General features: G+C 38.4%; 5 protein-coding genes across 5 annotated transcripts; 1 reads left to right on the top strand and 4 right to left on the bottom strand.

The window, feature by feature from the left end:
* Positions 1-429: 429 nt before the first annotated feature.
* Positions 430-2,805, bottom strand: LOC145897392 (large ribosomal subunit protein eL6-like). Its single transcript, XM_082985664.1, has 5 exons — positions 2,759-2,805; positions 2,344-2,573; positions 1,952-2,144; positions 1,283-1,467; positions 430-625 (listed from the first exon to the last, which is right to left on the bottom strand). The coding sequence occupies exons 2-5, from the start codon at positions 2,557-2,559 to the stop codon at positions 473-475; spliced, it is 747 nt and encodes a 248-aa protein (XP_082841790.1). The 5' UTR covers positions 2,560-2,573; positions 2,759-2,805; the 3' UTR covers positions 430-472.
* A 660-nt stretch (positions 2,806-3,465) lies between these two features.
* On the top strand, positions 3,466-8,997 carry LOC145898689 (failed axon connections homolog). The gene is made up of 9 exons (XM_082987254.1): positions 3,466-3,590; positions 3,711-3,828; positions 4,089-4,285; positions 4,578-4,713; positions 4,772-4,853; positions 5,148-5,372; positions 5,591-5,701; positions 7,446-7,522; positions 7,940-8,997. The coding sequence occupies exons 1-9, from the start codon at positions 3,580-3,582 to the stop codon at positions 7,985-7,987; spliced, it is 1,005 nt and encodes a 334-aa protein (XP_082843380.1). The 5' UTR covers positions 3,466-3,579; the 3' UTR covers positions 7,988-8,997.
* Positions 8,998-9,476: 479 nt separating this feature from the next.
* LOC145890972 (alpha-(1,6)-fucosyltransferase-like) lies at positions 9,477-10,974 on the bottom strand. Its single transcript, XM_082981898.1, has 4 exons — positions 10,883-10,974; positions 10,469-10,663; positions 10,027-10,180; positions 9,477-9,770 (listed from the first exon to the last, which is right to left on the bottom strand). The coding sequence occupies exons 1-4, from the start codon at positions 10,972-10,974 to the stop codon at positions 9,477-9,479; spliced, it is 735 nt and encodes a 244-aa protein (XP_082838024.1).
* A 1,510-nt stretch (positions 10,975-12,484) lies between these two features.
* On the bottom strand, positions 12,485-14,308 carry LOC145900619 (transmembrane protein 170B-like). The gene is made up of 3 exons (XM_082988870.1): positions 14,169-14,308; positions 13,624-13,794; positions 12,485-13,238 (listed from the first exon to the last, which is right to left on the bottom strand). Exons 1-3 carry the CDS (start codon positions 14,227-14,229, stop codon positions 13,108-13,110), a joined length of 363 nt encoding a protein of 120 aa, XP_082844996.1. The 5' UTR covers positions 14,230-14,308; the 3' UTR covers positions 12,485-13,107.
* A 14-nt stretch (positions 14,309-14,322) lies between these two features.
* LOC145900603 (tRNA-specific adenosine deaminase 1-like) lies at positions 14,323-16,267 on the bottom strand. The gene is made up of 4 exons (XM_082988869.1): positions 16,088-16,267; positions 15,701-15,833; positions 15,288-15,566; positions 14,323-15,064 (listed from the first exon to the last, which is right to left on the bottom strand). The coding sequence occupies exons 1-4, from the start codon at positions 16,221-16,223 to the stop codon at positions 14,323-14,325; spliced, it is 1,290 nt and encodes a 429-aa protein (XP_082844995.1). The 5' UTR covers positions 16,224-16,267.
* Positions 16,268-20,341: the final 4,074 nt, after the last annotated feature.

Consider the following 20,341-nt stretch of genomic DNA (forward strand, 5'->3'; position numbering starts at 1 on the left):
TGAAACCAACAATTTTTGCATTTTCGCAAGTTTTGAAAAGTTAACAAAATGTCGACGTACATTTGTAATTTGTATTTTTCCGATAAGAATTCCCGATGTGTCAAAAACTCTTCATTTTTTCAGATTTTGAGTGAAAAAAGTTGAAACGTGTTCACGACAAAAAATCTGTAACTAAAAATTGTGCAGTTCTTTGTACACCTATTTTTTTTTGTTCTTGATAAAGTTAGACAACAATTTCGCATCGATAAATCTATCCTCATCCTTAACAGTGGAAGCCAGTTACGATCACAACTACACCTCTCCAAAGCGCACAAGCTAAGTAAAAAGCAGGAGTGCGGTCAAAATTAGGTCCCCACAGCAAACCAAGCAGCTTTTTTCAACCTTAACTCAATACGAATCACATCTGCAACATCACGTCACACATTCAAACGCATAAGAATTTTCTTGTATTTGCGAAAAAACACAAACAGGCTTAGAAGACCAATTTGTGAGGGTATTCCCCGGTAGAGAGACCGAACTTGGATGCCAGGTAACCTTCCATGTAAGGTGCAGATTTTATCGCCTTCAGGATTTGGTTGTCGACGACCTTCTGGTCTTCGATGCGCTCTTCAGAAACTGTGTATTTCTAATGGATAAAAAATACTGGGTGAGGAACAGGAAACCTCAAGAAATAAACTTGGCAAATCACTGTGGCATGTTAAGGCTATCCAGCCTAACCTCTACAATGAAAGGACAAATATTAATCTTTGCATAATTTGTAAAATTGTGACTGGCGTTTTACAAGCTTTTTCTAAAAGGAGACTTAGGCTTCTCATTATTATAGCTACAAACAAGCTAATGATACAAAACAATTTAATGTTTTATTGACAATAAAGTCTTTAAAAAGCTTTGTCTGTGCATAATTAGTTTAGAATAAAGCCAATATGGACCATTGTCAAGCCTCAGTAGTAAGAGTCATACTTCATTTGAAATCAGACAAAGCTGAAACAATTGTTCACATCATTGGCAACAAGGTAATACATTGGTTTCTATTTATGGCTTCTTGTTTAGCAATAGGGACATGGACAGTAGTCCCAAATATATGCTTTGAATCTAATTTAAGTTTTGGGGTAACAAGTAACTTGAAATAATCTTTAGTACACGAATAAAGCCATGTCTGCACTTTTGCAATGTCACTTTTTCCCGTATCAGTTAAAAGAATACTCTTAAATTATTTTGAACCTGGTGATGTAAAACTAGTATGTCGCCTTTGCAGTTTAATGCCTTAATGTTAGATATATACCTCCTGTCCAGTTTCAAAAATTTCTCCCTCTCCGTGCTTTGGTTTGGAAAGCTTTTTCCTACGGAAGTAGGCATCGTTCACCCTCTCCGGGATGTTCAAGCCCGAAATGTCAACTTTTGTTTTTGTGGCAATAACGTAGACCTGGTTGATTCGTCGAAGTGGGACACCGTTGATTTTAAAAGGCCCTGCAAGAATACATATATTTTGAGGATAATACTGGTCATTAGTTATCATGGCATATTAAAAGCAAACGAAGTCTAACATATTTGTAGTGGTAAAAAGATAGTTTTTGTAAGAAAAAAAGTAGCCGGTAACTTTTACAAATTTGTACAGAAATTACTGCTTTGTTCATGTCAGAAGTGGATACGACGTCATGTTAATAGGATAGAAATATATAAATATTTTCAGACGGCACTTCCAGACTCATCATTCATGAACATACAGCAAAAAAAAATTGGCCAAAATACTTTGGGGCTAGAACGAGCAAAATGGGAATGAATTATCTATAAACGCAATGGGAACATGTCTTCATTCATAACAGTTATTTTGTAACATGTTAAAAAGTTTTTTCGTATGTTAATGTATCGGCTAATGTCTTTTCAATGCGGCTTCCACATAAAATTCTTGAAATGTAACAGAACTAGAATCCAAAAAAAGATAGCAACCAACCTGTAACGAGGAGCAAACCAGTGTCGAGCTGTTTAAGGAAAACAACCCTTCTTCCTCTGTAAGGTCCAGCCAACATTATAAGGACAGTTCCTGGGGTAATAGACGATCGGAGCTTGCGCTTATGTTGGCTGAATGGTTTCTTGCCATGTGATCTGAATTTTCTGGGAAGATCTTCAGTCGGGTAATAACGTGGCTGCAAAAATATACATCATTTGCAAAAGCAGTGACAGACTCTCCACAGGTAGGTAAAGTCAAGTATTTATACATATTCACAATAATGGCACATGGTTTAGAGCCTTGGAAATGCATTTCCACTACCCCAATACAAAAAAAGACCAAACTAAGTCATAATTTTGCACGAAACCATGCATTTCTTTATCCAGTCAAATCACCATCTTCTTGACTCGAACCAAACGAGTTCCGCCGTTTTTGTCTCCTCCTATCGGTTTCTCCTTCATTCGTTCCTCTCGTTTCTTCTCGATTTTGGTGACATTCTTACGCTTTTTGAACGCGTAGCGCTTTGCGTACATCACAGACCGCGAATAGCGATTAATTCCTCCGCCGAGGGGTTTGTTCCTCGAGGAATGCGGCTTCGGGTTCTTCGCCATGGCCGCTTAGTTATCTGGGACAACATACCATTTACTAATTACCCTTCACACATTCTGAAAGCCTGGCGAGTCACAATGAACGCATATTATCAGCTAATGAATCTTCACGAAAACACTTGATGCTAAGAAACTGTATAACACGTAGGTTTTTAAGTGATTTTTCCAGATTCGCGCATGCTTTTCGTGAACGTTGACTTACCGGCCTGATAGGCACAAGGAAAAGGCATCCGGGTGATTACGTTTCTCACTCGTGTGTTTATTGCCACCTAACGGAAGGTGTAAGATTTCTGTAAAGTTTGAATTTTTTATTTCAGCCAACATGTCCAGAAAAATGTTAAGTTGAAACTGTGTCATTGGGTCTGTAATTGTTACCATTTTATTCCTGAAATATTATAAATGAAACAAAAATACAGTATTATGCATTTAGGCAAAGTATCACTTTCAAATTTGGTTATTATTTCAAAAAATTATTGCATAAATATTTTGAACTTATGTTCAATCATAATCATAAATATAAACAAAACTGCCCAAAACACTTATTTCTGTGCCATAACAATTTGGTGTACAAAAGTTTTTTTGTAAACATAAAAAACATATAAAGAAAATTGTTATTTTGTTCACGCTTGAGTAGAGAACTCGCGGCATAACCTGCCAAACACGTCATGAAGTGATTATTTTAAAAACTGGGCGTGGAAATTTGAGTTGCCAGGAAGTGACCAGTCACCAGACGAGTTTTGCTTGCGATTGTTGTGCTTATTTATAAGTCTTGGAAATTGGTGGCTTACTGCAATAAATTGATGATAATTAAGTTGCTGTTGTTGTTTGTACTTTTTGTACTCATTCTTTTAATTTTGCCTGATATTTCGATGAAAAACATGTTGTTGCAATGTATGTTAAATATTTTACAGTCAACGATTTTCTCCAAAATCGTTTTGTTTCTAGGAGTTATTATTTGGTTTTTACTTTGCCAACTGTTTTTGAAATACTTGCTTTCTAAAGAAAGAATACAAAAGCAAAAAAATGCCATTCATGTAAGTTTCATTGTTGCACATAAAATATTGCAATGGTTATTGTTTGCCATCACATAAAACTGTGTAGTAGTGTTTATTGATAAATTGTTTTGTTTAAAACTAAGATATATTTTGTTGCAGGTCAAAAGATGCGGATTTTGTGATTTTTCAGTTTCCGAGTTCTGTTATGTGTCCTACCACTTCAGCATTCTGCCTCAAGTTGGAAACCTACTTTCGAATTGCAAACGTTGTCTACAGGGTAATACAACAAGTATTACTATTTAAAGTACTTTTTAAGCTATGATGCTGTTAAATTGCAGGTGGTAAAGATTTATCTGTCATAAATTCTTTTCTGGGATTTCTCCCACTCTATTTCAAAGTATATTTTTGTAAATAAGGCAACTGGCCGATTTTTTAACACTTGCATGCTCGTGATATAAAATACTTTTTAATAATATTAAGTGTTTTTTGTGCATTTTTATGACCATAAGTTGACTCCAAATTCTCAAATTTTTGCAGAATCAAAGAACAATGTCTGGCTCTTCCAAAGGGAAACTGCCGTACATTCAACACAAAGGCAAACAAGTTGAGGATTCAGCGTTTATAATAAAATACATGAAGTCCGAACTTGGCATTGATCTTTCAGCAAAACTAACACCATCAGAAAGAGGCATAGCCCAGGCGTTCCAAAGATTGTGTGAAGAAAATTTATATTGGTATGCGAATGATGCTGTGTTTGTTGGTGACTGTTTTTATAACATTTTAGTGGAAGAAAGAACATAACAATAAACCTTTAGTTTAATTTTACTTCATTGTTTTGCAAATGTTGTTGTTGTTGCTTTTTAATTTATGGCATTATTAAAAGACAAAGTTCTTTTAGCCTAGTTTTTTAATTTGCAAACTAATTTAGCTAAAGTGTTTTATTATGATGCATTCGATGAATACAGGAAAATATTTCTACTCAGTTTGTGTTGAGGCTACAACTTCAAGTTATTTTGTTTTTTATAGGGTGACAGTTTACCAACGTTGGCTTGTTGAAAACGGTGCTTTCCTGAAGCGAATGCCCATGAGTGGAATGAAACAAAAACTCCTGCCGGTGATTTTGAACTTGAAAGTGAAGCCAGGAGTTCGGGCAAATTTGAATGTAAGTAAGCAAGTTGAGTTGAATTTGTGATGTCATAAGATGATTACCTTATTTGCAGGGTCATGGGATAGGTCGTCACTCACAGAAGGAAATATACCAAATTGGTGAAGACGATATTAGAGCTGTATCGGACTTTCTTGGTAAGCTTGTAACGGCAAAGGTCATTGTTGCTTGTATAATGTTTGTCATAGAACAAGGTAATGCAATACCAGTAAATAAAATCCACCCAAGACTATTGTAGTCATAGATTTTATTCTAACAAGTAAACTTTACGGTTATGGGTTACAGTGAAATGATTTTAGTATAGAGATTTTTGCTGCTTTATTCGAGAGAAAGACGCTTTACGTCACATTAAATAACTTATTTTGTGTCTAAATGTTATCAAACCTCGCACAGTAATGAAGGCAGCATTGTGAAATGAACATTTACAACAGGTGAAAAGACGTTTTTCATGGGGGACGATGCAATGGAGGTTGACGCTTCAGTGTTTGGAGTGGTGGCACAGATGGTTTATGCTTGTCCTGGTTCACCACAAGAAAAATTCATACAGGAAAACGCACAGAACTTGATCGGTTACTGCGACAGGATGAGGGAAAAATACTGGCCTGATTGGGACGAGTGCTGTTACCAAGTGGATAAGAAATCTGACCCACAGACTGGTGAGTATCTGCTTCATTTTGTGGATTTTTGCATTTAGGAATCAACCAACATTCTCAAGTTATTCGATTTTTTGTTGCTCACCCAGATTGGTTGCATTTCCACCTAATGATATGATAGCTGTGAAGAATCTGTTCAGTAGGGCAGTCCTGTCTTGTCATCATTCGATTGAATGAAACACTACTGCCTTGTCTAACTTTTTTCGTAAATTCAAATTTAGCTGCAGCCAAAGAACCAGCAGCTGCTAATGGGGAGGGTGAAGCAAAACCGGATGAGCCGGCTGTAAATGGTGAGCAGGAGAAGCCAGCAGAGGAAGAACAGAAAGCTGCAGGTGGGACTAAAACCATAACAAGCACCACATGGTGGGACCCACACTTCCAAATATAACATAATTCCTCACTGAATCAAGGTTATATTTAAATTATGGGTCTGTGTGTTTCAAAGACTACCTTTCCAAAAGCAGAGTTCCCAAAAAGTAGGTCTTGTTGTAAGCTTGTCTGTTTATGATCCAAGCTCAACCTCTCATAACAAAAACAAGGCTTTCAAAATTTCGATATTAAGGTAAGTCACGGCTACAGTGCCAACGTTGACAACTGAAGTCGGAATATGTCCCTGCAAAGTATTGGCAATATAATATGAGCAAAAAATATGTTATTTTTCACCAAACGAATTTTGAATGAAAATGTTTGGTTCATTCTTTTCGAGTAGTTGACGGTTTCTTCACCAGAAAGTTAGAACAGGGTATATATTTACATACCTTGGGCCTTGGGATGAAATCAGATTAAGGCATTTTGATCAAATATCACAAACTATTTTGCCCGTTTATTGTTGAATCTTTGGTCATTTCCTCTTAAATAAGTATTAGGCCGCCAGCAGATTGTCTTGGTTGTATTGCAGTCATACCTTTCGGACACATAATGCGACCTTTGAACCCCAGTATATTTACCCCCTCCCCGGCTATGTTTCCTTGTTTGGTCAAATCGCAAACACTCACCATATTTCGACATTTGCAAGAGAAACGATTTGCAATGAAACGATCCAGGAAGCGTTTGCAAAACCCGGAAAGTTGAATGAAAAAGTCACTTTTCTATCCTTGATAAACGTTTTCAACATTGTAAAAAGGCAAAGGAATGAATTTTTTTCCTGCCTTACTTCAAAGTAAAGTTGGTGTTTCGCTTGATTTTTACAAGTTAGCTGAACTTGTTTTCTAAACCCAACGTGCCGACAAAAGTTTGGCAACAGTTAAAGTTGAACTATTAATGCATAAAATATTCATGCGTGCCAAGTTGCGGGGAGGCATTTGCTTAACGGCCGTGATCTTATTCTTATATCTTGGTGTTGACCAACGACTTTGAATTTCGTTTCGACAACGTTTAAAGCTCTTGGCTCGTTTTGCCAAGTGGTTGGAAACTTTTCGTCTCCTGTACATCGCAGACGGACTCGTTTCACATTAACCATGGGTTGCTCCGCATCAGGGAAGTGATGGAAGCAGTTGCGTTGCACACTTCCTGTTAATTCACCACTTGAATAAGTTATGTAGATATATTTGCAAGGTGCCATACTGATCTCTTGCAGGTCACGTTTAATAATTACCCTGACTTTTTGATGTTTGCTCATGCAAGGCAGTTTTAAAAAACCCTTAGTTAATCCCGAAACCTTTGAGACTTATGCCTGCTTTTTCCAGTCAATTACTTGTGTTTCCACGTGTCTCCACGAATTTAGGTTGAAAAGAAAATATGATCTTTATGTATTTACCAACAGCATCAAATGATGTCGACTTATTCCTGAAGCAACAATATGCGAACCAACGCCATTATCAAATAGTTTTATTTACACAAGAAAGTGATGATTCCTGTGAAGGCAAAATCTATACTTTATAGGAAGTAAAAGCCAACGATAGACTGCCGGCCATTGTCTCACAGTTTTCAGCATTGTTTGTCACAATAGATCAAAGTCGTTTTTCAACTGATAAATAATATAGCTAGTCATTAGCTGGACGCTTGCCATGGGATATTCGTAATCATCCATAGTTTCATGTGTAAACTTTTGACATGGTGGTCGTTGTTTCCTCATAGCTGGAGATGCAGGAGCCGAACAGACGAACGGTGAGAAGGAAACTACTCCGGAAGCTCAGGACAAGGATGAAGCGAAGGTAACGTTATATGGTTAATTATACACCTTGGAACGGTGCTGTTTCCTTGTAATCGCTCGTTTCCACGTCACATGTAACCAGGGGTCGTGTGGTGTTTGGGTTCACAAGCTTACAATAGGAAACGTTTCACTACGAACCATGCAACGCTCCACAACCCATTGAAACTAATCTCGACGTCCGGGTTCGCTTCGGCAGTGCATTAAACTCCGTCCTACAAACCATATGTCTGTTTCACTCTGTATGCTTCCAACATATTTAGTCTTCCTTATACAAAGCATGTTTTACCCCTCCTCGCCTATACAACTGCATGTAAACTGCACAGTGATCCCGCTACCACATACGTACCCCTTGCCCTTTTAAAACACAGCGTCAAAGTATACGCGTTGTTAAAGGGTTGAAATTTATGTGTTTTATTAGGCCGAGCAAACTGAGGAAGTTCCCGCTGAACAAACGGCCAAGGAATAGAATATGACTAACTCACCGTCAACATAACAAAATATGTTATTAAGTTGGTGTTCCTCAACAAATCTACGGATATATCAACTTATACTACCTGTGTTACGTTCGTTGTTATCTTCTGTTCGTTTCATTGTTTGAATACCGCCCGTTCTTTACTGATGTTTCTTGAAGGGATTGTGCATAAGCTTGGATGACTGCAGTAGTTGGTTTGTCACAGATTATTATGTAAAGTGTTATAGATCCTGTGGACGTAGTGCAAATACCAACTAGTTCCATGATATCGACCGGTGTGTAAATGTTTCTGTGTTGTATCTCACTACCAACTAACAAGGGGTTTCTTACTAACAATTGAAAAAAGATGCCAGAAGCAGTAAAAGTCCCTGTTGCTGTTAAATGTATTGGAAATAACGTACGATGAAGCCATTGTTGCAACCTCCCGCCTTACATTATCCGAAAGTTCACGAAAGCGCTCACTGACTTGTACTATATCACACCCCACACCCATTGTTCTGACATATTTTCTCTATTAGTGTAAATATGACGCCATTTGAACGTGTTCGTTGTCAAGAAGTGTTAAAAAAGTAACAGCGGCTCCTATGGGTATTAGTTGACAAATAATAATTTATTTCAATCATGCCAAAAGAACAATTCAAATTGTACCTAGTGAGATTACGTGTGTTTGTGTTTTCCATTTTGTGTCGCCGAAGAAGTTATTTGCGTACTGACAGCTATGCGGAACCATCTCCATTCTAAACTTCCACCTCATTGCCCGCGTACACATTATACAGCTTGATTATTCTTCCTGATATTACTGTAATACACCATAACCCCACACCGGGCGCATTGCATGTGCTGTATCTTGTATAGTGGTTACCAGACTGCCAGGGATTAAGAACTGCTGTGAAATAATCAATGCAACTTTCTTTCCATGTGTATACCATTGTTTTGTTACGTCATCGATGATGTAGTTGTGTTGGTACTTTTTGTTCGTTGCATATATTGGATAATACATTGTCTAACCAACGTGGTCGAGATGCGTGAGGGCGCCACCTATGGCAAAAGGAGCAGTTTCCAGTTTTAACTTAATTTGGATTTATTTGCCGCAGTCTATTTGCGCCCATAGATTGACAGTCGATACACAAACACGTTGTTTATTTCGAATGTTTTTATGGCGAGTCACAAGCAGGGTGTCGATTTTTTATTGTGTGTCGAACATCTTGAGAAAAATTGTCGTGCGTATCGAACAGCAAAAATGTCATATCTGGTAACTAACGCATGAGAACGACCAAGCTTATTTCAATTACATGATTCTTGTACTTTAATGTTGTAGGCCGCTATGTCTCTTTGAAGGTCCGATTGAACGAAAAATGGTACTTGTTTCATAACAATGCAACATGGTTGGTAACAATGCTACGGGTTCGGTAACAATGCTCACAAGTACAACTTTGTTCAGCAACAGTACACAACAGCAAAAGCGAATGAATATCAAGAGTTTTCAACGAATATTCACGAAGTCAACAACCTTGTTTGAGGGGTAGAGCCCAATTTTTCTGCTTCTTTCACTTAAACCTTTCCAGTAACCACTTCTCCATTCTTGCGTCATCGGTTTGATCTTGTCTCCAATCTCAAGCATTAGTTCGTTGTCACGTGATGGTAAATGCTGCATGACTGCCACATGCCAGCTCGGCAGCGCCGCCTTGTGGTAGTTGTACCGCCAGTCGATGGACTTCACACTGCTCTGGTCGTCACCGTTTTTAACTTGCATCAGTTCGTACACGAGACGGCAAATCTACAGACATCAAAAATGTCGTGCTTGTCCAAAGGAGTTTGACAAGTTTAGGGTGAAACTGTGGCAAACCGAACATAATTGCTTGTTAACGCATAAATCATTTAAATGGTGTTTGTAATTAAACTATAATTCAACAAACACATGCACATAAAAAAAAACACTTCAAAACCTCGACACAGCAGATTGTATTACGGAAAACAATGTACAAATGTAAGTTATCAAAGCATTAACCATGTGTGAAGAATTGTTTCCTTACGTTAGAGGTCATTGTACAGACGATGTGAGAACATTTAGTCAAACGGAAGACGTCCAAAGCAACATGTTGTATACCAATATCTGTGTAGCGGGCTTTCTTGTTGTAAGCATTCTGGATACTTTCCATGTCATATTCCACGTCATAATCGGGATATCTGTGAATGTAAATAAACACATAAAGATTGAAGTCAGACCTGGGTGATCCGGACTAGTCGGTTTCGTCACATAAATTCGGTACAAAGTGAAATGTATGAAAATAAGTTTGTTTCTAGAAGTGTTGTGAAACATAGGGTTTCCGGTTGTTGGTGGTTGGTGGTTGGGATTAACGAGATGTCACTCGTTCTAGGCCAGGGGCTTTAGAGAATTTCCCACAATTTTACAAATATTTTATACTCCCGGAAGTTTTTCTTAATTTCTTTTTTTTTGGATCAAGAATTTCTTACTTTTCGATAATTTCATCCAAAGCGGTAGGGTCATCAGTTACAACAAAGATTCTCTTTTTTAAGGATTCCATTTTCCCAAAGAGTCGACGTTCGACTTCCCTTCTAGTAAACCAATCCTCGACAGGTGCCATATATTCTTCCGCCGTGTGATATTCACTCTCGTGTTTTAGTTTGTCGGTTCGTCGAATGTGAATTCTGTACAAACAGATTAACACAACGGATCAAGTTTTCTGCCTACAATACATTCATGGTCCGATCCAGGTGAGGTTCGAACTCTCAACCTTGGGCTTACCAGGCCCAACGGTCAACCAACTGATAAGGACCCCAGCAGTTGAATGGAATATAATTTTCAAACGCTTGTATGGAATCTCCTACCTTGGACAAAAACAAACAAATATTTAAGTCTTTTCATACCCGACTGTTTCCTGATTAAAGTCAAATCCTTCAACAATCTTTTTCTCCACTTCAGGGCGAAATTTGAGGAGGTAACTGGCAGCCTGACCCATCCACCACGCTGTCGGGTTGCTATGCAACGAGCGCACACTACGTATGACATCAGAAGGTATTGACGTCAGATCGAATTCGAACGGAGTGTTGTTACCTGTGTGGTCCAAGCTTACGTGACTCACAATAGCGTTTAACTTACGGGAAAACGACTCAACCAAGTGTCGGAATCTGCTGGTGAAATGGTTTGTGAGGATACGGACGCGTTATTTTATGCTGAGGTGTTATTGTTTTAAACCAACAATGTCGTTTTTAATGTGCATACGCCATTTCTATTGCATGTACTGATTGTCAAAACGTCAAACCTTTTATCTTCGTCATTGGAATTGGTGTATTTGTGACGTCACAGGGCCGGTCTACAGGCAAAAAAGAATATTCGAATGTGTCTCTTTTTAAATCGATGAAGTCCACTCTAGTATCCGTTCTGTTTCGGAAGGCGACGACGAAGGGTTTGTGTGATTGCAGGGAAAGCAGAATGCAGGGTATCAGAAAGTGAACACTGCAGGTAAAGCCACAAGTTGGAAGGGCACATTCGAAGTACTGGCCGTCCTCACAATGTCCTTTCCCGCCCTGCATTAAGTACATAGGTTTGGTGAATTCATTGAACGCAGTTTTAAGCTGATTTTCGTAATGCAAATATGTGTAAAAGACATATTTTTGTCGCCTCTAACTTAACCCGATGTGGGCGATTAAACTGTGCAGCTCTGGTTGATTGTACATAGGGTAAACTAAGGTATGTAAGTAAAATTGTCCTTTGCAACGTTACAGTAAGACAACAAATTGGCGAGTAAATGTGACTTTGCAACCTGGATATCTTCCATCCTGGATTGAACATATTTTCCAAGTTGTTTTAATTTGTAATTTTTCAAGGATTGTAAAGCTGAGACATCCGACACGACAACTGATGAATTTAGAACAAAATTTGCGTCTTCAACATAAAGTGGTAAGATTTCTGAACAATAGTCGTACAGAAAAACATAATTCCATGATAACTTACCGTATGTTAAAAAATCCGAGGACTCAAGGCAAGTGGATTTTGGCGCCAATCTAAAAAAACACCATGTGTTCATTTTCACATTATGGAACTTCCATCGAAACAATAATGCGGTTGGAGTCGAAAAAAGTTTAAATCTCCTGGTTTTTATCAATTACTCAGGCCCCACAGGAGAGGGGCGCAATGGACAACAATGTATGCATTAAAACTAAGGAGACCCAGCCTTAAACTGTCGGAAGATAAACCCATCATTATCACATCTGTACAATCTCAAATGTTTCGCACTCGTACATTTTCCCTTACGAAAGCCTTCAACTTACCTTACACACATGAAATGGATGAGGCTAACTTGCAACAGCACCGTTGCAGTGGCAAGTCTAATGCATATCTGCCTGCTCATCACGATGCTGTCAACTAACGCTTACAAATTCCAAGGCTAGGAAGAGTAAAACCTCCTCATTCCGTCTACTATTTGTCCACAATCAAAGAACAAACTTATTCCAGTTTTATTGCAGGCAAATTGGCACGGATATATTTCACAGTGAAAACATTTAAGCGATACAGATTGAAGTCAGTATGAACCCCACGGTAAGGTGATGATGATACACAGGATTGTGGCTTTGATAATTGTTTATACAGTTTTTCAAATGCGTGTGAAAATCAACCACTTCCGTTCACACACTCATTTCGTTCGTTCGATAAACGGTTAAAACGAAATATTTGCTGCTGAAAGCGTTTGATACGGCCATGAGAGGGATCAAGAACGTAAAATCTACAGACGATTTCGTGCTTTCCAAGCCTCGATCGATGCCGAGAGACAAAACAATAAAACTCCCACTAAAAGTTCATTCAATCACTAGAAAAAATTTATGTACACTCTTGGCCGTTTTTGCGATTGAAATAGTTTAGTACTGACAACAGCATGACATGGAAAAAGCTCATTTTCCTATCACTGTGATAATTAACTAGATTAAACCCAGTAATTGCCAAAAACGAAAACTTATAAACAAGAAAGCAAATCCTTCAGGAACTTTTCTACATTCTGAATTCGATATGTTGTCTTCACCACCAGGTGGCGCACTTGACTCGTATATTCTCGCACTGCCACTTTTGTCGTCGTTCAACATTTTCAATTATGACATCACAGGGTTGGTAAGAATCTTGTGAAGGACAGAGCAATGGCAAATGCAGTCTGTCCAGCCCCCCATATGAGAGCCACCTTGGCTGGCATGTCCCATGCAAGGGTGTCGTAAACACCAGCAATCACTGCACCTGGAAATCACATTGTTATCTGAGGTAAAGGAAAACATGAAACTGTTGGGTTTGAGTCGATGTAATTGAAAGTAAGCAAAAATAGGTGGTTAACTGAAGTCACCCTAGAACTTTAATAAAGAGGTCAACAGTGTTATTTAATACTCCACTTGAATTGGTTTTAGGAATTGCTCTTTTCACATAGTAAGTAGAGAAATTGATTGCCATAGTGTGCAACATTATGTAGGTTATGTTGAAGCAACTAATACACATTGCACAATGTTAAGAACATTTGCTAGGTGGGTGGATCAATAAATTTTAATCAGCATTTATCCTAAATGTCTTCAATGGGCTGCAACATTACAGTCAAAAAGGTTATTTGTTGAGTTCAACTTGGACCACTTACTTGTGATACTGCCACCAATCAGAGGGAACAAAACACCAATGATTGCCACGAAGAAACCATACCACCTTCCCTGCCTGTGTTTATGCAACGTGCAGAAACTGATGAGTGCGGCAAGACCGTACACAAATACAGATGAGAATAACACACACAGAAACATTCCCCTCCACATGTCTGAAAAAAACAACAATATTTATTTAAGTTTGAAAAAGCTCAAAAGATTGTATTCTGGTTTATCAACCAGCTTTTACCCATATAATTTCATAAACATTCAATGTGTAGCCCAAAAAGTACACTTTAAACCATGCACTATATATGAAAATAAGCGAGAATGTGCATAAATTTCACTCAGCATTTACAATCAACATGCTGGTCTGGGCAATGTTAAGGTTAATTATATAATAACCCTGTAAAAGTTAAACACATCTCTGGAAAGTCTCAATACCAGTATTATGCCAATGGTCAACAGGAAAATATAAAATTATATTATAAGCACGTAAGGGTTTAAGCAATGCAAATACAACAAAGTGAATATTGTGTTTACTCACCTCCAAACTCCTCCAAATCGGCGGTGATGACAAACCATGCACTTAATCCACCTTTGGACATTTTTACATAAACCTACACAACTAACTCCTGTTGCAAAAAAATTTGTTAAATCAAAGTCTTTGTGAATCACAGAGCTAGAAAAATAAAAAGTGATCATTTCAGTTCAAAACAATCCAATTCCCTGCAGTGTTCGACCCAGTCATGTAAAATTTCTTTCTTAACATTTTCCCATGTTCTTTGGTAGTTTGGTGCAAAGGACTTTAGTTTTGCATAGCTGCAATGCATTGAAAGGTTCTTGTGTACCTCAGGAAGCAGAGACAGACTTTTGAACAGACTACAAGCAACATCCTTGCACTGTTCGAACATTGAATACCGACTGATTTTGCAAACAGACTGTGGCAGACCTTCAGTCCTTTTAATTGTGCCAAGACGATATCCATTCTTTGCTACAACCTCCAATGGACAACTTATAACATCACACCACACCACAGAACTGCCGCATGCCATTACTAAACTGTCCCCGGCAACTGGTTTACTGAATGCAAACTGCTTTTCCGACAGGAAAACTTTTGGTGGCTGGAGAATATAAGGCGTGTCACTCAGTACATTTTCAGTGCAGTTGGCATCCAGTCTCTCACTGACAGCCCGACTTATGGCGGTTATGTCACATGCACATTTACCAACAATAAAGGACTGAAGATAAATGGGCTTATTCAGAAATATGCTTATCAGGGAACCATGGCAACCAAGCAAGTTCCACTTTAGTATTTTGTCACTGCATGACATAGAATTCGTGGGGATTCCCCTGCCAGGTTTTATACGCAAGACGCCAACTTCATGGTAATCCAGTCCATGAGTTAGTTTGTCAACTCCATTGACAGCTTTTGCACCGGTCCTGTAACAACACAGAGCAATAATGTATAAAAAAACAAAGACATTTTTGATTTATTTGAGATGATTCCCAACAACTCTTGTTATTAGCAATAAATTTCACTGAAATGATTATTAACATTGCCATAAACATATTAGTAGTACAATATATTTCAATACATTATTGTGGAATATGTTTGTTGGCAACTAACGTTGGTTTCATAAATGGAAATTAGCAGCAAGTTTACCTGTTTAAGTCGAGTTTACAATTGGTGCATGAAACCCCATCGACTTTAATCCGCTTTGGGTTAGGTGGACAATTTCCACTGTTATCTTGGTTTGAATTGTCTGGTTTCTTGTATGTTTTAATTGTTTGAAATATTGTGGCATCGCCACAGGGTGTATGTGATGTGTAGAAATGAAAGGAAATATTTTCTTTTAGCAGAATAAGCTTTTGTTTTTGACAGAACAAGAATACTGAATTCCTTTCATCATTGGGAAGTTTCAACAATTCTTGAAACAGATATCTAAAAAACAAATCCAAGATTATTAAAAAAAATCTTGGTAACTATCAAAATAAAAAAAAATAAGTTCATTAATAAGAAATGCTATCAGAGCATATAAGTTTGAACATAATTAAAGTTAACATGAGCTATCTGACCTTGTAAATGCACGCCTGGCCAACACCTCAGCATGGGAATCATGTACAACTTTCCCACTAGAATTCATCTGACTTGAACCCAAGCAAGTTGTACCAGTAGCAAGGGACACAACTTTCAATGACGATTCTTCTTCTATAATTTTAGTAACTATGATTACATGGCACAATTTAAACGACAAAAAAATAGTTATGTAAATTCAGAGGAGGCTCTCACCATTTTGCCACAAGCTATGCAAACAAAATCAACCAGTTTGTTTGGCATTCATAATGTTACACTTTTCAAACATTATATCATAAATAAGTTTAAATGGACTAGCTGAAGATGTGAGTAAATTTAGGAATCATTGTCTGTGGTTAGACATTTTTATTAAACATAACATAGCGCACCTCCAAATGTTGTTTCTTGTACGAAGCCAGCAAGTGTTGTCCACTGACGACCTTTTTCGGGTTTTCCGTTTTTAGGAAGACTCTCAAACTTCTTGATACATTTCTCGGCAATCAGGTTTGCCTTTTCAGATGACATCTCTGACCAACCATAACCCGCAAACCTCAGTAAAACAAGTTCCCAAGTTCTGTTTTTTCTTCAAAAGAAAACAAACAACGATAGGCAACTATAAAGATCATATACCGCTTTGTTTTTTTTGCAAATGTTTTTGCAAAGACTATCCATAGCAAAAATCACATAACGTACAACCTGACAAAGTATTATCTTCAAACTCACATAAAAATTTCAAGCATATCTATTTTCGATTTTTCATGCAAATAAAACAGCAATTTGGTTTTTGGTGTAAGCTGGTGAATATCTGAGTCATGACAGTTTAGTTGACTCATTGTTTGATCCGCTTGAGTGCGCATCGCTTTATATATAAACGACCACCCTCATTCTGGCAGAATTCTGGCAGAATAATTTTTCAAATTTGCCACATTTTGCAAGGCACAACAGGCATTTACTCAAAAATTGGTTTCTTTTGGATTAGAATCAAATTACAGAGATGAGCAAGCAGTTCAAACCTCAAAAAACATTTAAACAAATTTTTTCGCAGCTGTATCAATCAAAAAAATCGCGAATTAAAAAAATGGCCTGGTTTTGCGATTCAGCATAATGGCGGCATGCAAAAAACTTCCCTAACACTAAGAATTCTGCTCGGCGTTCTTGCAATAGGTGCCAATATTGACCAATATCACGAGAACGGAAATTTAATGCTCTACCACATGCAATTAACAAATTTGAAATTAAGGTGCCGGATGACCTTCAAATCGCCCATCGAATAAGACCCGCTTTTTGCGAATCAGCAGCATAATGGCGTAATGTCGGCATGCGAAAAACTTCCCTATTAAAACAATTCTGCTCGGCGTTCTTGCAATAGGTGCCCATATTGACCAATATCACGAGAACGGAAATTTAATGCTCTACAACATGCAATTAACAAATTTGAAATTAAGGTGCCGGATGACCTTCAAATCGCCCATCGAATAAGACCCGCTTTTTGCGAATCAGCAGCATAATGGCGTAATGTCGGCATGCGAAAAACTTCCCTATTTAAACAATTCTGCTCGGCGTTCTTGCAATAGGTGCCCATATTGACCAATATCACGAGAACGGAAATTTAATGCTCTACAACATGCAATTAACAAATTTGAAATTAAGGTGCCGGATGACCTTCAAATCGCCCATCGAATAAGACCCGCTTTTTGCGAATCAGCAGCATAATGGCGTAATGTCGGCATGCGAAAAACTTTCCTATTAAAACAATTCTGCTCGGCGTTCTTGCAATAGGTGCCCATATTGACCAATATCACGAGAACGGAAATTTAATGCTCTACAACATGCAATTAACAAATTTGAAATTAAGGTGCCGGATGACCTTCAAATCGCCCATCGAATAAGACCCGCTTTTTGCGAATCAGCAGCATAATGGCGTAATGTCGGCATGCGAAAAACTTCCCTATTAAAACAATTCTGCTCGGCGTTCTTGCAATAGGTGCCCATATTGACCAATATCACGAGAACGGAAATTTAATGCTCTACAACATGCAATTAACAAATTTGAAATTAAGGTGCCGGATGACCTTCAAATCGCCCATCGAATAAGACCCGCTTTTTGCGAATCAGCAGCATAATGGCGTAATGTCGGCATGCGAAAAACTTCCCTATTAAAACAATTCTGCTCGGCGTTCTTGCAATAGGTGCCCATATTGACCAATATCACGAGAACGGAAATTTAATGCTCTACAACATGCAATTAACAAATTTGAAATTAAGGTGCCGGATGACCTTCAAATCGCCCATCGAATAAGACCCGCTTTTTGCGAATCAGCAGCATAATGGCGTAATGTCGGCATGCGAAAAACTTCCCTATTAAAACAATTCTGCTCGGCGTTCTTGCAATAGGTGCCCATATTGACCAATATCACGAGAACGGAAATTTAATGCTCTACAACATGCAATTAACAAATTTGAAATTAAGGTGCCGGATGACCTTCAAATCGCCCATCGAATAAGACCCGCTTTTTGCGAATCAGCAGCATAATGGCGTAATGTCGGCATGCGAAAAACTTCCCTATTAAAACAATTCTGCTCGGCGTTCTTGCAATAGGTGCCCATATTGACCAATATCACGAGAACGGAAATTTAATGCTCTACAACATGCAATTAACAAATTTGAAATTAAGGTGCCGGATGACCTTCAAATCGCCCATCGAATAAGACCCGCTTTTTGCGAATCAGCAGCATAATGGCGTAATGTCGGCATGCGAAAAACTTCCCTATTTAAACAATTCTGCTCGGCGTTCTTGCAATAGGTGCCCATATTGACCAATATCACGAGAACGGAAATTTAATGCTCTACAACATGCAATTAACAAATTTGAAATTAAGGTGCCGGATGACCTTCAAATCGCCCATCGAATAAGACCCGCTTTTTGCGAATCAGCAGCATAATGGCGTAATGTCGGCATGCGAAAAACTTCCCTATTAAAACAATTCTGCTCGGCGTTCTTGCAATAGGTGCCCATATTGACCAATATCACGAGAACGGAAATTTAATGCTCTACAACATGCAATTAACAAATTTGAAATTAAGGTGCCGGATGACCTTCAAATCGCCCATCGAATAAGACCCGCTTTTTGCGAATCAGCAGCATAATGGCGTAATGTCGGCATGCGAAAAACTTCCCTATTAAAACAATTCTGCTCGGCGTTCTTGCAATAGGTGCCCATATTGACCAATATCACGAGAACGGAAATTTAATGCTCTACAACATGCAATTAACAAATTTGAAATTAAGGTGCCGGATGACCTTCAAATCGCCCATCGAATAAGACCCGCTTTTTGCGAATCAGCAGCATAATGGCGTAATGTCGGCATGCGAAAAACTTCCCTATTAAAACAATTCTGCTCGGCGTTCTTGCAATAGGTGCCCATATTGACCAATATCACGAGAACGGAAATTTAATGCTCTACAACATGCAATTAACAAATTTGAAATTAAGGTGCCGGATGACCTTCAAATCGCCCATCGAATAAGACCCGCTTTTTGCGAATCAGCAGCATAATGGCGTAATGTCGGCATGCGAAAAACTTCCCTATTAAAACAATTCTGCTCGGCGTTCTTGCAATAGGTGCCCATATTGACCAATATCACGAGAACGGAAATTTAATGCTCTACAACATGCAATTAACAAATTTGAAATTAAGGTGCCGGATGACCTTCAAATCGCCCATCGAATAAGACCCGCTTTTTGCGAATCAGCAGCATAATGGCGTAATGTCGGCATGCGAAAAACTTCCCTATTAAAACAATTCTGCTCGGCGTTCTTGCAATAGGTGCCCATATTGACCAATATCACGAGAACGGAAATTTAATGCTCTACAACATGCAATTAACAAATTTGAAATTAAGGTGCCGGATGACCTTCAAATCGCCCATCGAATAAGACCCGCTTTTTGCGAATCAGCAGCATAATGGCGTAATGTCGGCATGCGAAAAACTTCCCTATTTAAACAATTCTGCTCGGCGTTCTTGCAATAGGTGCCCATATTGACCAATATCACGAGAACGGAAATTTAATGCTCTACAACATGCAATTAACAAATTTGAAATTAAGGTGCCGGATGACCTTCAAATCGCCCATCGAATAAGACCCGCTTTTTGCGAATCAGCAGCATAATGGCGTAATGTCGGCATGCGAAAAACTTCCCTATTAAAACAATTCTGCTCGGCGTTCTTGCAATAGGTGCCCATATTGACCAATATCACGAGAACGGAAATTTAATGCTCTACAACATGCAATTAACAAATTTGAAATTAAGGTGCCGGATGACCTTCAAATCGCCCATCGAATAAGACCCGCTTTTTGCGAATCAGCAGCATAATGGCGTAATGTCGGCATGCGAAAAACTTCCCTATTAAAACAATTCTGCTCGGCGTTCTTGCAATAGGTGCCCATATTGACCAATATCACGAGAACGGAAATTTAATGCTCTACAACATGCAATTAACAAATTTGAAATTAAGGTGCCGGATGACCTTCAAATCGCCCATCGAATAAGACCCGCTTTTTGCGAATCAGCAGCATAATGGCGTAATGTCGGCATGCGAAAAACTTCCCTATTAAAACAATTCTGCTCGGCGTTCTTG

Source organism: Ascidia mentula, chromosome 1, assembly GCF_947561715.1.
Source record: "Ascidia mentula chromosome 1, kaAscMent1.1, whole genome shotgun sequence".
Classification (NCBI taxonomy): Eukaryota; Metazoa; Chordata; class Ascidiacea; order Phlebobranchia; family Ascidiidae; genus Ascidia; species Ascidia mentula.